Genomic DNA, 12,669 nt, shown 5'->3' with positions numbered 1-12,669 from the left:
TGGTTCAGCGGTTAACACTGCGGCCTCTCAGCACTAGGTACACATGTTCCATTCCACCGTCAGGTGACTGTGTGGAGTTAGTACATTCTCCAGGTCTGCACAGGCTTCCTCTGGATGCTCTGGTTTCCTCCTCCAGTCCAAACATGTGCAGGTTAGGTAGATTAGCAGTGTTAAATTGGCCGTAAATCAGGGGATGTGCAGATTAGGTAGATTAGTCAAGGTAAATGTGGGGTTACAGGGGGCCGGGTCTGGGTGGAACGCTCTTCAGAGAGTCAGCTCGAAATTGCTGGGCCAAATGGCCTCTTTCTGCATTGCGATTCTTCTATGATTCTATGGAAGTCTCCTTACACTGTCTAATGGGGACGTGATCCTACTCAATATTCCTGCTAGAATATTACTAAATTTTGGTCATACATGCATGCATGAAGATATTTTCATACAACACAGATAATCAAAACTTAAGCTGTTGCTGAATCAAAAAAGTCTCATCAGATATTGAAATACCTAAAATGCACAGATTTAAATATAAAAGTTCCTAAACACATTTGCACCAGTACTCCAAATAAAGCCAGTAAATACGTTTGGACGATTTCAATTCTGTTCACAATAGTTATGGATAACAGAACAAATCATCTGAGTTAATGTTCCTTTCAAAACATTGGAGGAAAAATAAACTTTTTTTTAAAATTAAAATTTCATTGAAATACCTTGCCCGGTATTGTGCTATGAATGTGAAGTGCTTAAATGATTGGAGTAAATGGCACTTTAGGGATTAAAGACAAGTGAGATCAAATGCATTCCCTTATTGCATTCAAATGGATGTTTCAATATTCTAGTGCCAGTACAGTAATATGAATTGTGCTCATCATGCTCAAATAAAGATGTGCAAGTGAATGACAAACACAGGTCCACAGTAGTGTCATGCAGGAGTTTAAAATTGACTGGAAGGAAATGTAGTAATTTCATACCCCTGTACTGAACAAATTAGGTGCAGACACTGACGCAAGATTGCAACCATAGCTGTCCTGATGAAAGAAACAGAGTCCAACTTTAGTCATTGACAACAAAAAGAGGTAGACAAAAATTTAAAAGCTGCAAACGTTCTTCAAAATCCATAACAATTATCAGGCAATTTTACAAGATGACTCAGTACAAAAATGACCGAGCCATAAAAAGAATTCTCAATACAGCCATAAATACATAATTAAAATACCTTTACAACTTTACTTTCAGTTGTTTCTTTTATGACTTTAATCCCCACCCAATACAGCCCAAATCAGCCAAATCTAAATGACAATTTTGAAGCACAGACTCAAACAGCTTTTCCTGAAAGTCCAAAAGGGCTAGAATCTTGTCTTTGTAACGTGGATCTCACCTGCCACCGAGAGAGCCAGCAAGAGATCCTGTACTGCTCTTCGAAGGAAGGGTCATCTGTCAATCAGACAGATGCAAGAATATCAATAGGCATTCCTCTGGAAGTAGGCCCACAGGCACAGACATTCTGCAATCAGCTCCTACACTCAGTATCAAGTAGTGAGCTAAGCCTGTTGCTAGATCACCCATTTGTAGATGGCTTAAATCACAGTTGCTAGAACGAGGCCTTTAAGAGGATCTTAACTGGCCACCTAGGGCTTCAAGTCGGCAATGGGCAGGAAGGTCAATCACGGGCCTTCATATCCCAAACTTATTCTATAGAGGTTGATAGTAGATACTAGGTACAACAACACCCTGTTTATTTAAATATACTTATTGTCTTCTACCTTGCTACCAATGGATTCTACTATTGTCTCAATCACAGAATGAGAACATCAAACTTAAGATTCCTACTTTATGAATAAGTTATAATTCTGGAAATTTAATTTCTTTTTAAAATATGTCCAGAGAATAGACATAAGCAAATAAACATCAGCTCACCTAAACTGGATTTTCAAATTATAATCTCAAACAATCCACCAGACTGTCATGGAGTGAGTGAAAAAAAAAGAGGGGAAGCGCGCACACGCGAGAGAAAAAGTGATAGTGAGAGTAGAGATTTGCTAACAATGCCACTGTTACAAGACAACTTTTTTGGGTTGGCTGGGAGAACATTTTGCTTTTCATGGAGAACACAAATCAGTGCTTCCAAACAAAACCTTGGCTCATGAGCTGCTAAATCAAGTGAGATACAGACCAACAGACAATCAAGGCAGTAATCATGCACTTTATGTAAAAGTAACAACTCAATATAAGTGAGCAGTTCCAAATTTATGAACACTTGCTTTATGAAAACTGGCCTACTTCCACACTGTAGGGATTCTATGATAATTACTGAGCTCTAAACTGATTATTTTTGCAATATTTTTAAAACAATTCCTTTTGTTTTCTTTCTTAGATTCATTCTCTCAGCTTAATGTAATATTAGAAATAAATTAAATACATCAATGTGCAAGAAACCATGACAGCAAGAATGTGAAACAGTGTCAAACAATTTCTAGTAAGAATGTTGTCTGTTATTGTGTGCTATGCTGATAGCGAAGACGGTTAAGTATGTTTGTTTGCATACACACACACTAACACCAGGTTCGTCTTGATAATTGCATTCGAAGAAAACTGGCCTGTGTAAGTCAAACCTGGGGTAAGAGATATGACCCATAACAAGGCCACATATCTCAAACTGCTAACTGCTTATAGCCAACATGATCATTACAAGCTTTACTAATAACACTGAAAATTACCAACTCTGAATTGCTACCATAGTCACTGTCCAACAAATCATTTAAAAACCAAAAGGACTGTCGTTACTGTAAATCAGGAACAAAAGCAGAAATTGCTGGAAAAGCTCAGCAGGTCTGGCAGCATCTGTGGAAAGAATTAATAGTTAATGTTTCAGGTCCAATGACCCTCCGAGCTTTTCCAGCAATTTCTGTAATTTGTCCAGCAAGGTGAAACAAGCACAACTCACCAAGAGTCAAGAGTAGCTTTGTCATTTCTACCATATACAATTGATACACGAAAAACAAGACAGCATTCCTCCAAGACTAAGGTGTTACACTGACAACACAAATTACATGAGTACACACAGTCATACACAGGGCAGCATGAAATCCATAAGACAAGCCCAAAACACGCAAGGCAGCACAGTAATTCCTGTCAAGACAAAACAAAAGGCACAGTGGTGGACAAATTACAGTATAATAATGAATGATCATTGATAAACCATTGTTTTAGCAAAAATTCAAAGAGTCATTCAAAGAATTGCAGATGGAATAGAGTTTGAACATAGTGTTAAGGAGCCTGATGGCTTGGGGGAAAAATCTGCTGCACAGACTGGCTGTGGGAGATCCAATGCTCTGGTATCTTCTGCTAGATGGCAGGAGGGAGAAAAGTTTGAATGTAGGATGTGTGGGGTCATCCACAATGCTGTTAGCCTTTCAGGTGCAGCATGTGGTGTAAAGAGGGAAGAGAGATCCCAATCATCTTCTCAGCTGTCCTTACTACCCGTTGTAGGGCCTTACAATCTAAGATGGAGCAATTCCCGAACCAGGCAATGATGCAGTTGCTCAGGATACTCTCAATGAACCCTCTGTAGAATGTGGTGAGGATGGGGGTGAGAGATGGGCTTTCCTCAACCCTCTCAGAAAGTAGAGATGCTGCTGGACTTTCTTGGCTACAAAGCTGGTGTTGAAGGGCCAAGTGCGATTCTCTGCCAAGTGGACACCAAGAAATTTGGTCCCCTTCATGATGTCCATGGGGGAGCCGATGTCCAGTAGAAAGTGGTAGCTGCGTGCCCTCCTGAAGTTAGCAATATCTAACCAAACTAGCGCAACTTTCAGTACTTTGTAACTTCAGTCATCTCTACAAACGCCAAGCCTTGTTTTTAAAAATAAAGATAACATTATATTAGATGCCCAATGAACAATCTTAGGAAATTAGGATAAAGGTTATGCAGAATTACACATAAATGTGGAAGGTGCCATGATATGTTTAAAATGGTCATACCAAAGCTTTAGCTTAGTGTTGTGCACATACATGAATACAGGGCTGAATGTGGTATGGCTACTTTACTGGTGAAAATGTGTTGCTGGCGAAAAGTATGGCTACTTTACTGGTGGTCATGCTAACATTAGAGGCACCTTTTCAATGCAATAGACATCTTCAGATTCTACCCACAATTACACACAGATTACAATATCACAATTATACTGATTACCAGTTAATTACTCAAATTGGATTGTCACTTGATAGCATGTGCTCTGGTTCTTACTCAATTAAATCCATTGAACATTATCCTCTCTCCTACTCTGCTCATTCATGTAACGATTTATTCTGACAACAATCCTGACCTATCATCTATTTTGCTGATAATTCAATTGTGCCCTCAATGCAGTGGTGGAATTGCTTGGTCTTGGTTTCATCTGTGCTTTTTGATGCAAGTATACAACTCTAATTTATTCCAATTTTCCAAAGACATCATCTTAATGTCAAAGTAATTCAGTTATCTCACTGACCTCATTATCTTCTCGTCGAATAGAATTTCCACATCTTTATAATAAAATGTTATTATTTTAAAATGAAAGAAAGAGAGGTCTTTCTGACATAAGATGCTTTTCATTAACAATAATTCGCCGTAACGTGATTGATGAATTGGGGACACTGTTATAAAGTGCGAACTTTTAAAATGTGTGTTGGCCGTAACGTGATTACAAAGGCAACACTAAGCGCTGTTCAAGAACACAACTATCACGTTACAGAACAGCTACCGACACTGAATTTAAAAGGATTATACAAATTAATTTATCCAAATTTTTAGTGCAGACAACTGTCCGAGTGTGGTCATGATACTATTTTAGTTCTGCTCTTTCTGATTCTGTATTTTCAACTGACATAGGGAAGCTATGCATCAAATGGGCCACAAGACAAACAGGTCAAATGTTATTATTCACAGCATACCCCTGCCAGGCTAAATAAGACACAACTAGAGTGTTATAGGTCAGACATGATAATTCATCCCATTGATCCATTCTCTGTACACAACAATCCAGCTAGACCCACTCCCACATCCTAACCCATAGCTCTGCAAATCGTTCCTCTTCAGGTGCTTTTCCAATTCTCTTCTAAAAGTCATAAATGAATTTGCCTCCCCCCAACCCCTGCACCTTTTTATGCAACGCATACAACATTGTTACCACACACCATAAAACCGTGACCATAGTGTCACTGACTTTTTGTCCATCGTAATATCAGTGTTATGATTCCTTACCTTCCTGCCGATGTGAATTTTCTCTATCTACCCCTAGACCCCTCAGGATCTTGAAAACATTTAATTTCCTCTTAACTTCTCTTCTCCAAGGAGTTTCAAAAATATTTACACATGCAAGATCTCTCTCAAGTTTAATTATACAGTCAACTTGAAAATTTCAGACATTAAAGCTCAGACTTTAAAGTAAATGATGGGGATGGTTCCAGTTATAGAAAAATTAGAAAACCCAAATTACAGGAGGAGATAAGTGTGCAGAACTCAGGGGAGGTTATTAAAATCTCCAGCATAGATAAAAATAGGATAGAGTGCATGGAAAGGGTTAGCAATCAAACTTCAAGGACACTGGACAAACAAATGACAATGAGAAGAGGGACAGTTATTACAGGAATGAAGGTGTTACATCTGAATGAGCTTATGGCGCAGATCAAAATTGGCAGGTGTGACGTGGGGAGTATCATAGATGTAGCTGCAAGGGGATCAGGATTGGAAGCTGAATATTCAAGGTTTTACATCCTGTCAAAAAAATACAAGATGGGCAGGGGGTTAGGACTGCCTTATTACAAGAAATGAAATTAAATCAAAAGAACGGAACAAAGTAAGGTCAGGTGGTATAGAATCTGAGTGGGTAGAATTGAGGAACCGCAAAAAAGTGAAAATAACAGAGCTAGAGTTATCTTGACAATGGTTGGCCTCCAAACCATAGTCAAGAGCTGGGGCGCAAGATGCACCAAGAGGCAGAAAAGATGCGTAGGAAAGGCAAAGTTACAGTGATTATGGATTTCAATATGCAGTCAAACTGGGAAAATCAGGTTGGTAGTGGATTGCAAGAAATGAAATTTGTGGAATGCAATTTTGGTGCAGCTTGTGGTGGAACCCACTAGGGAACAGGCAATACTGGATTTAGTATTGTACAACAAGGCAGAATTGATGAGGGAGCTTATAGATGAGTATCAAGGGGATCGAGGGTTACCGGGAGAAAGCAGGAGAATGGGGTTGAGAAACTTATCAGCCATGAATAAATAGCAAAGCAGACTCAATGGACTGAATTGCCTAATTCGGCTCCTATGTCTTGTGGTCTTAAATTTTGAAAAGATACTCAAAATAAACTATTCACCTTTTTCCAGTTTGACCTCAATACAATTTTCTACAGCTGAGTCGTCAATACTAGCATATGCTAATAGAAACTAGACCTCACTCAAAACAAACGTTGCATTCTTTCAGTTTTTCTTATCAGGTTTATATAGTTTAGGTATACCTCACTATACTTTAGATCAAGTAAGCGTCCTCATGTCATGTTTTATATATACAGAATTGCTATGTATGTTATAATCAAGACAACTGTAGAGTTTTGGTCATTTGACTTTTTAACCTGGCATTAAATGATGGAGCCATGAGAAGGAGGTGGCGCCAGCTGTTGGTGGGAATTCAAAGAGACAATATCTATAAGTCAATTGAATAAGCTGTATGTTGCCTTTACTGAATAATAAAAGGCGGGCGGCACGGTGGCAGTGGTTAGCACAGCTGCCTCAGCACCAGAAACCCAGGTTCAATTCCCTACTCAGGCGACTGTGTGGAGTTTGCACATTCTCCCAGTGTCTGCGTGGGTTTCCTCTGGGTGCTCCGGTTTCCTCCCACAATTCAAAGATGTAGGGGTTAGGTGAATTGGCCATGCTAAATTGCTTGTAGTGTTAGGTGAAGGGGTAAATGTAGGGGAATGGGTGGGTTGCACTTCGGCGGGTCTGTGTGGACTTGTTGGGCCGAAGGGACTGTTTTCACACTGTAAGTAATCTAATCTAATGACTAAGAGTTGAGGATGATTTGCTGATATTAAATTAATGTTCTGCTAGTTTCTGGAGATTTGCAACCAAAGTTCAAAAGGTAGAAGTTTATGCAACATGGTCCCAGTGTCTAATGATTGGCAGTGGAGGTAGCTATAAATAAAATGAACCCAAACCAATGTGGGCCTTCATTCCGGACCAATTATATTGATACTGCTGTAACCTAAACTTAGAATCGATTCCCTAATAGCTTCTTTCATGGTTCCTTGATTAATTTCAATAAAGACAAAGTTTTATCCTTTACAAGAGATACTAAAGCACCAAATGGGAATCCAGAAATGACTCATAACTAAACTACTAATACGGCATAGAAAATCACTTCAGAATAGTTTCCCCAACAGAACACTTCCCGTCAAGGTCAGTGAAATTTGAAAAATGAAGATTTAGTTTTCACTTGCTATTCTAATTCTTCCAAGTGTGGCTAGGTCAACCAACTGCTTGAAGAGGAAGGAATGGAGCACATGACGACAAATGGGTTACTTATATGCAAAATATCTCTTTTTAAATAGTCTTTAACATTCAATAAATTGCACCATTTGTGTAATTTATTGCCCATCTTAAATAACCGGATTTGGAGGCAACGGTGTTGGACTGGGGTGGACGAAATTGAAAATCACACAAAAAAAAAACAGGTTTAGTCCAAAACTTTATTTGAAAATACAAACATTTAGAGCTCTGTTCCTTCATCAGGTAGCTAGTGGGACAAGATACGCAGGACACAATTTATAAAAGATCAAGAGTCATACAATTGATCTGATGTATTCTATAAGTCTTTAATCGGGGATGCAGGTGTCAACAGATTAATATGTAAACCCAGAATTTCAAGTCAAGATAACAAGGTTTTATCAATATATAAAAAGTGACATCTCAGCTCAAATAATCTCTCACACGCTATCTTGCCATCACATACATACTTTCCCTCTAGCATTTTATAAATGACATTTTATATATTTACTACTTTGGAAATAAAACCAGTCTGACTTCAGATTGGGACACAGACAGACTCTAACCTCACACCTTTAATGCATTGCCTGAGCTGAGATGTCACTTTTTTTCAAATACTGATAAGACCAAGTTATTTCGGGGCAGTGACTTGAAAGAAATTCTGGGATCTACACAATCAAAACCTGCATCCCCATTCGAAGTGATTAAAGATTTACTAAGATTAAAGACTAGGTTTGTCTAATACATTGTATCAGTTGTATGACACTTTGATCTTTTACTTATAAATTCTATGTATCCTGCCCCACTTGTTATCTGACAGAGGAGCAGTGCTCCGAAAGTTTGTATTTTCAAATAAACCTGTTGATCTATTACCTGGCGATTTTCAACTAGATACCAAGGCAGAGGAGAGATACCTTCTTGAACTGCAGCAGTCCATTTGGTACAAATAAGCAACAATACCACTAGAGATGGAGTTCCATGACTTTAGCTTTGTGACATTAAAGCAATGGCAATATATTGCCAATTTAGATAGTGAGTAGCTTAGAAAGGAACTTGCAGGTGGTGGTGTTCCCATGTATCTGTTGCCATTGTCCTTCTAGATGGTAGTGGTCATGGGCTTGGAACTTGCTAAGTAGTGTTGGTGAACCACGACTTCTTATAGACAATACACATTGCTATAACAAGCATCAGTGGTGTAGGAAGTGAGTGTTTGCAGATATGGTGCTAATCAAGCAAGCTTCTTTGTCCTGGATGATGTCAAGCTTCTTGATTACGTGGGAACTGCTTCTGTCCAAGAAAATGGAAAGTATTCCTTTCCACTCACTTGTGCCTTATCTGCAGTTTTAGCCACACCTTGATGCAAGATGTTCCAGATTTCAACTAATGTACCCAGAATATGACCTGCATCTTTGGACTATTGAAAAGATACAATATCCTTAAATCTCCATGCTCTGTAGAATTTAGATTCTGATAAAACATGACTAAAACAATATTCCATAACTAAGTCACCCTCACCTGAGCTCTACACTGACCACTAGTTTCTTGCTCTTGCACAATTTGGATTTCCATTTGGTTAAAAACAGATTTTTGTTTTACATCATTCTGCTCAGAGATTATATCATTTGCCTCTGGAGCAGGTGAGACTTGAACCCAAGCCTCCTGGCCCAGAGGTAGGAACATTTCATTTCATTAGATTATGATCCTTGTGGTGCAAATAATGTCACAACAAGACATAAGCAACATATTCAAATTCAAAAAAAAAAATGATGACCCATAAACAAGATTAGGTTAGGCAAGGTTTGCTCGACTAATACCTGCAACAGGTTGATTGACCCATATGGAAAAATTGAACAGGCTAGCCTTGCACACCTGGAGTGTAGAAGAGTGACAGTCGACATTACTGACGTGAGATCCTAAAGGAACTTGATAGGGTAAGTGTGGAAACTTTTCCTTTTGTGACAGAATACAAGTAGCAGTCACGGTTTCAAAACAAAGTGTCCCCATTTTATACATAAAAGAATAGTGTTTTTCTCGCATGGAGTCATGAGTCTTTGAAACTCTTTCTATCATTTTTTTGATAAGAAATGAAAGTGTCTTGAATTTTCTGGGATTTTTCATTTTAAGGTGAAGCAGATAGGTTCTTGATAAGCAATCGGGGGCTAGCAGGCATGTAGCAAATCAGATAAAATATGATATTTTTTGACGACAGGGTAGGTTCAAATGATCTAAGCCCATTTCTAATTTACTATGTTCATCATATAGTCAGTAACTACTGAATTTAAGCTGCTGCATACAGCAAACCCACATTCCCTGGCAGTTTTGCAATAGTCTATCAATGTACTCACAAAGGTTTTGTACAGAAGTTTTACAAAGTTGGACAGCATTCAACATTCTGAAAGCCAGCACCTCACGAAGCTCTGCCAATAGAACTTGCCAAACCAATAACCTTCAGCACCTAGAAGGGCAACAGACAATGGGAATACCTTCAACTACAAAAGTTCTTCCCTAAGCCACACCCAACCTCGGCTTGGAATTATAAAGTGAAGCAGCAGCCGTCACTGGTTCGAGAATCTAAAACTCACTTCCTTACAGCGTGTGGACGCACCTATATTGCATATGGACAGCCACCTACTCAATGGCATTCAGAATTGGAAAATGTTTGCTTTGCCAATAACACTCAGTGTCCAATTATGAAGAAAAATAATATTACTACTCTAATCTTGCTTAATAAAATTAAGCAAATCTCTTCAAAAGTCAGATGAAGGAAATATTATTTCAGGCTACTGACTGCATAGTCTTATCTCTAATTTTTCCTGTCCACATAACAGTTCTCCTGAAGTTGAACAGGGCAAAAGGTTGTCAGATTTTAAGCACAAATTAATTTCAAAGGAAAGTGAGTTTCCAGAATTTTGAATTAACTTAAAAAAGTGTTAAAAGCAAGCCTTATACACTAAACCAGCCATGATTTCAGGATGAATCAAAACATCAAGCTACTACCATTAACTATAATCAAGGGCTATTTGTTTTACTTGGATTATAACATGTGCGCAAATAAGTTCAAGCAGAAACATTAAAAAAAACTTCTCAAAACAGGCTGGCTTTGCAGACAGATCAAATGAATCCAAAGTGGAAACTCCAGGCCAGTTTTTAATGTTATTGGCCAACAAATAAAATGTGGAGACCAAACTTAAAAATCTTTGAACTACAAGATCCAGAAACAACTCCACTGTTCCTCATAGTATTGGAATTAAGCACTCAACACAAGATGAAGAATCATTTTGAAAGAGGTCAGTATTAGCATTTTACACCATTTTCTTTGATGACAGACATCAAGGATGTCTCAGAGAGGGTGCAGAATGTTCTCACAGGGGAAGAGGGGCCAGCAGGAGGTCATTGTTCACATTGGAACCAAAGACATTGGAAGGGAAAAGGTTGAGACACTGAAGGGAGATTAGAGAGTTAGGTAGAATTTTAAAAAGGAGGTCCTCAAGGGTAGTAATATCTGGATTACTCCCAGTGCTACTAGGTATTGAGGGCAGGAGTAGGAGGATAGAGCAGATGAATGCATGGCTGAGGAACTGGTGTATGGGAGAAGGATTCACATTTTTGGATCATTGGAATCTCTTTTGGGGTAGAAGTGACCTGTACAAGGAGGAAAGATTGCACCCAAATTGGAAAGGGACTAATATACTGGCAGGGAAATTTGCGAGAACTGCTTGGGAGGATTTAAACTAGTAAGGTTGGGGCGGGGGGGATCCAGCGAGATAATGGGGAAAAAGATCGATCAGAGACAGGTACAGCTGAGAACAGAAGTGAGTCAAACAGTCAGGGCAGGCAGGAACAAGGTAGGACTAATAAATTAAACTGCATTTATTTCAATGCAAGGGACTGAACAGGGAAGGCAGATGAACTCAGGGCATGGTTAGGAACATGGGACTGGGATATCATAGCAATTACGGAAACACGGCTCAAGGATGGGCAGAACTGGCAGCTTAATGTTCCAGGATACAAATGGCTACAGGAAGGATAGAAAGGGAGACAAAAGAGGAGGGGGAGTGGCATTTTTGATAAGGGATAGCATTACAGCTGTGCTAAGGGAGGACATTCCCGGGAATACATCCAGGGAAGTTATTTGAGTGGAACCGAGAAATAAGAAAGGGATGATCACCTTATTGGGATTGTACTATAGACCCCCTAATAGTCAGAGGGGAAATTGAGAAACAAACTTGTAAGGAGATCTCCGCTATCTATAAGAATAATAGGGTGGTTATCGTAGGGGATTTTAACTTTCCAAACATCAACTGGGACTGCCATAGTGTTAAAGGTTTAGATGGAGAGGAAGTTAAGTGTGTACAAGACAATTTTCTGATTCAGTATGTGGATGTACCTACTAGAGAAGGTGCAAAACTTGACCTACTCTTGGGAAATAAGGCAGGGCAGGTGACTGAGGTGTCAGTGGGGGAGCACTTCGAGGCCAGCGACCATAATTCTATTCGTTTTAAAATAGTGATGGAAAAGGATAGACCAGATCTAAAAGTTGAAGTTCTAAATTGGAGAAAGGCCAATTTTGACAGTATTAGGCAAGAACTTTCAAAAGCTGATTGAAGGCAGATGTTTGCAGGTAAAGGGACAGCTGGAAAATGGGAAGCCTTCAGAAATGAGATAACAAGAATCCAGAGAAAGTATATTCCTGTCAGGGTGAAAGGGAAGACTGGTAGGTATAGGGAATGCTGGATGACTAAAGAAATTGAGGGCTTGGTTAAGAAAAAGAAGGAAACATATGTCAGGTATAGACAGGATAGATCGAGTGAATCCTTAGACGAGTATAAAGGAAGTCTGAATATACTTAAGAGGGAAATCAGGAGGGCAAAACGGGGACATGAGATAGCTTTGGCAATAGAATTAAGGAGAATCCAAAGGGGTTTTACAAATATATTAAGGACAAAAGGGTAACTCTGGAGAGAATAGGGCCACTCAAAGATTAGCAAGGCAGCCTTTGTGTGGAGCCACAGAAAATGGGGGAGATACTAAATGAATATTTTGCATCAGTATTTACTGTGGAAAAGGATATGGAAGATATAGACTGTAGGGAAATAAATGGTGACATCTTGCAAAATGTCCAGATTACAGAGGAGGAAGTGCTGCATG

At 39.1% G+C, this 12,669-nt stretch overlaps 1 protein-coding gene across 2 annotated transcripts in view; it reads right to left on the bottom strand.

The window, feature by feature from the left end:
• The window catches only part of tbc1d12b (TBC1 domain family, member 12b), a 99,968-nt gene that overhangs the window by 33,377 nt on the left and 53,922 nt on the right, over nt 1-12,669 (bottom strand). Inside the window, exon 3 of one of the 2 annotated variants that reach the window (XM_060841906.1) lies at nt 969-1,025. The exons of the other annotated variant lie outside the window; for it this stretch is intronic. Coding sequence (XP_060697889.1) covers nt 969-1,025 — 57 coding nt within the window. The remainder of the gene's footprint in view (nt 1-968; nt 1,026-12,669) is intronic. 2 annotated transcript variants of the gene reach the window in all.

This window comes from Hemiscyllium ocellatum, chromosome 22 (genome assembly GCF_020745735.1).
Source record: "Hemiscyllium ocellatum isolate sHemOce1 chromosome 22, sHemOce1.pat.X.cur, whole genome shotgun sequence".
In the NCBI taxonomy this organism is placed as follows: Eukaryota; Metazoa; Chordata; class Chondrichthyes; order Orectolobiformes; family Hemiscylliidae; genus Hemiscyllium; species Hemiscyllium ocellatum.
This window is presented reverse-complemented; position numbering and strand designations above follow the sequence as displayed.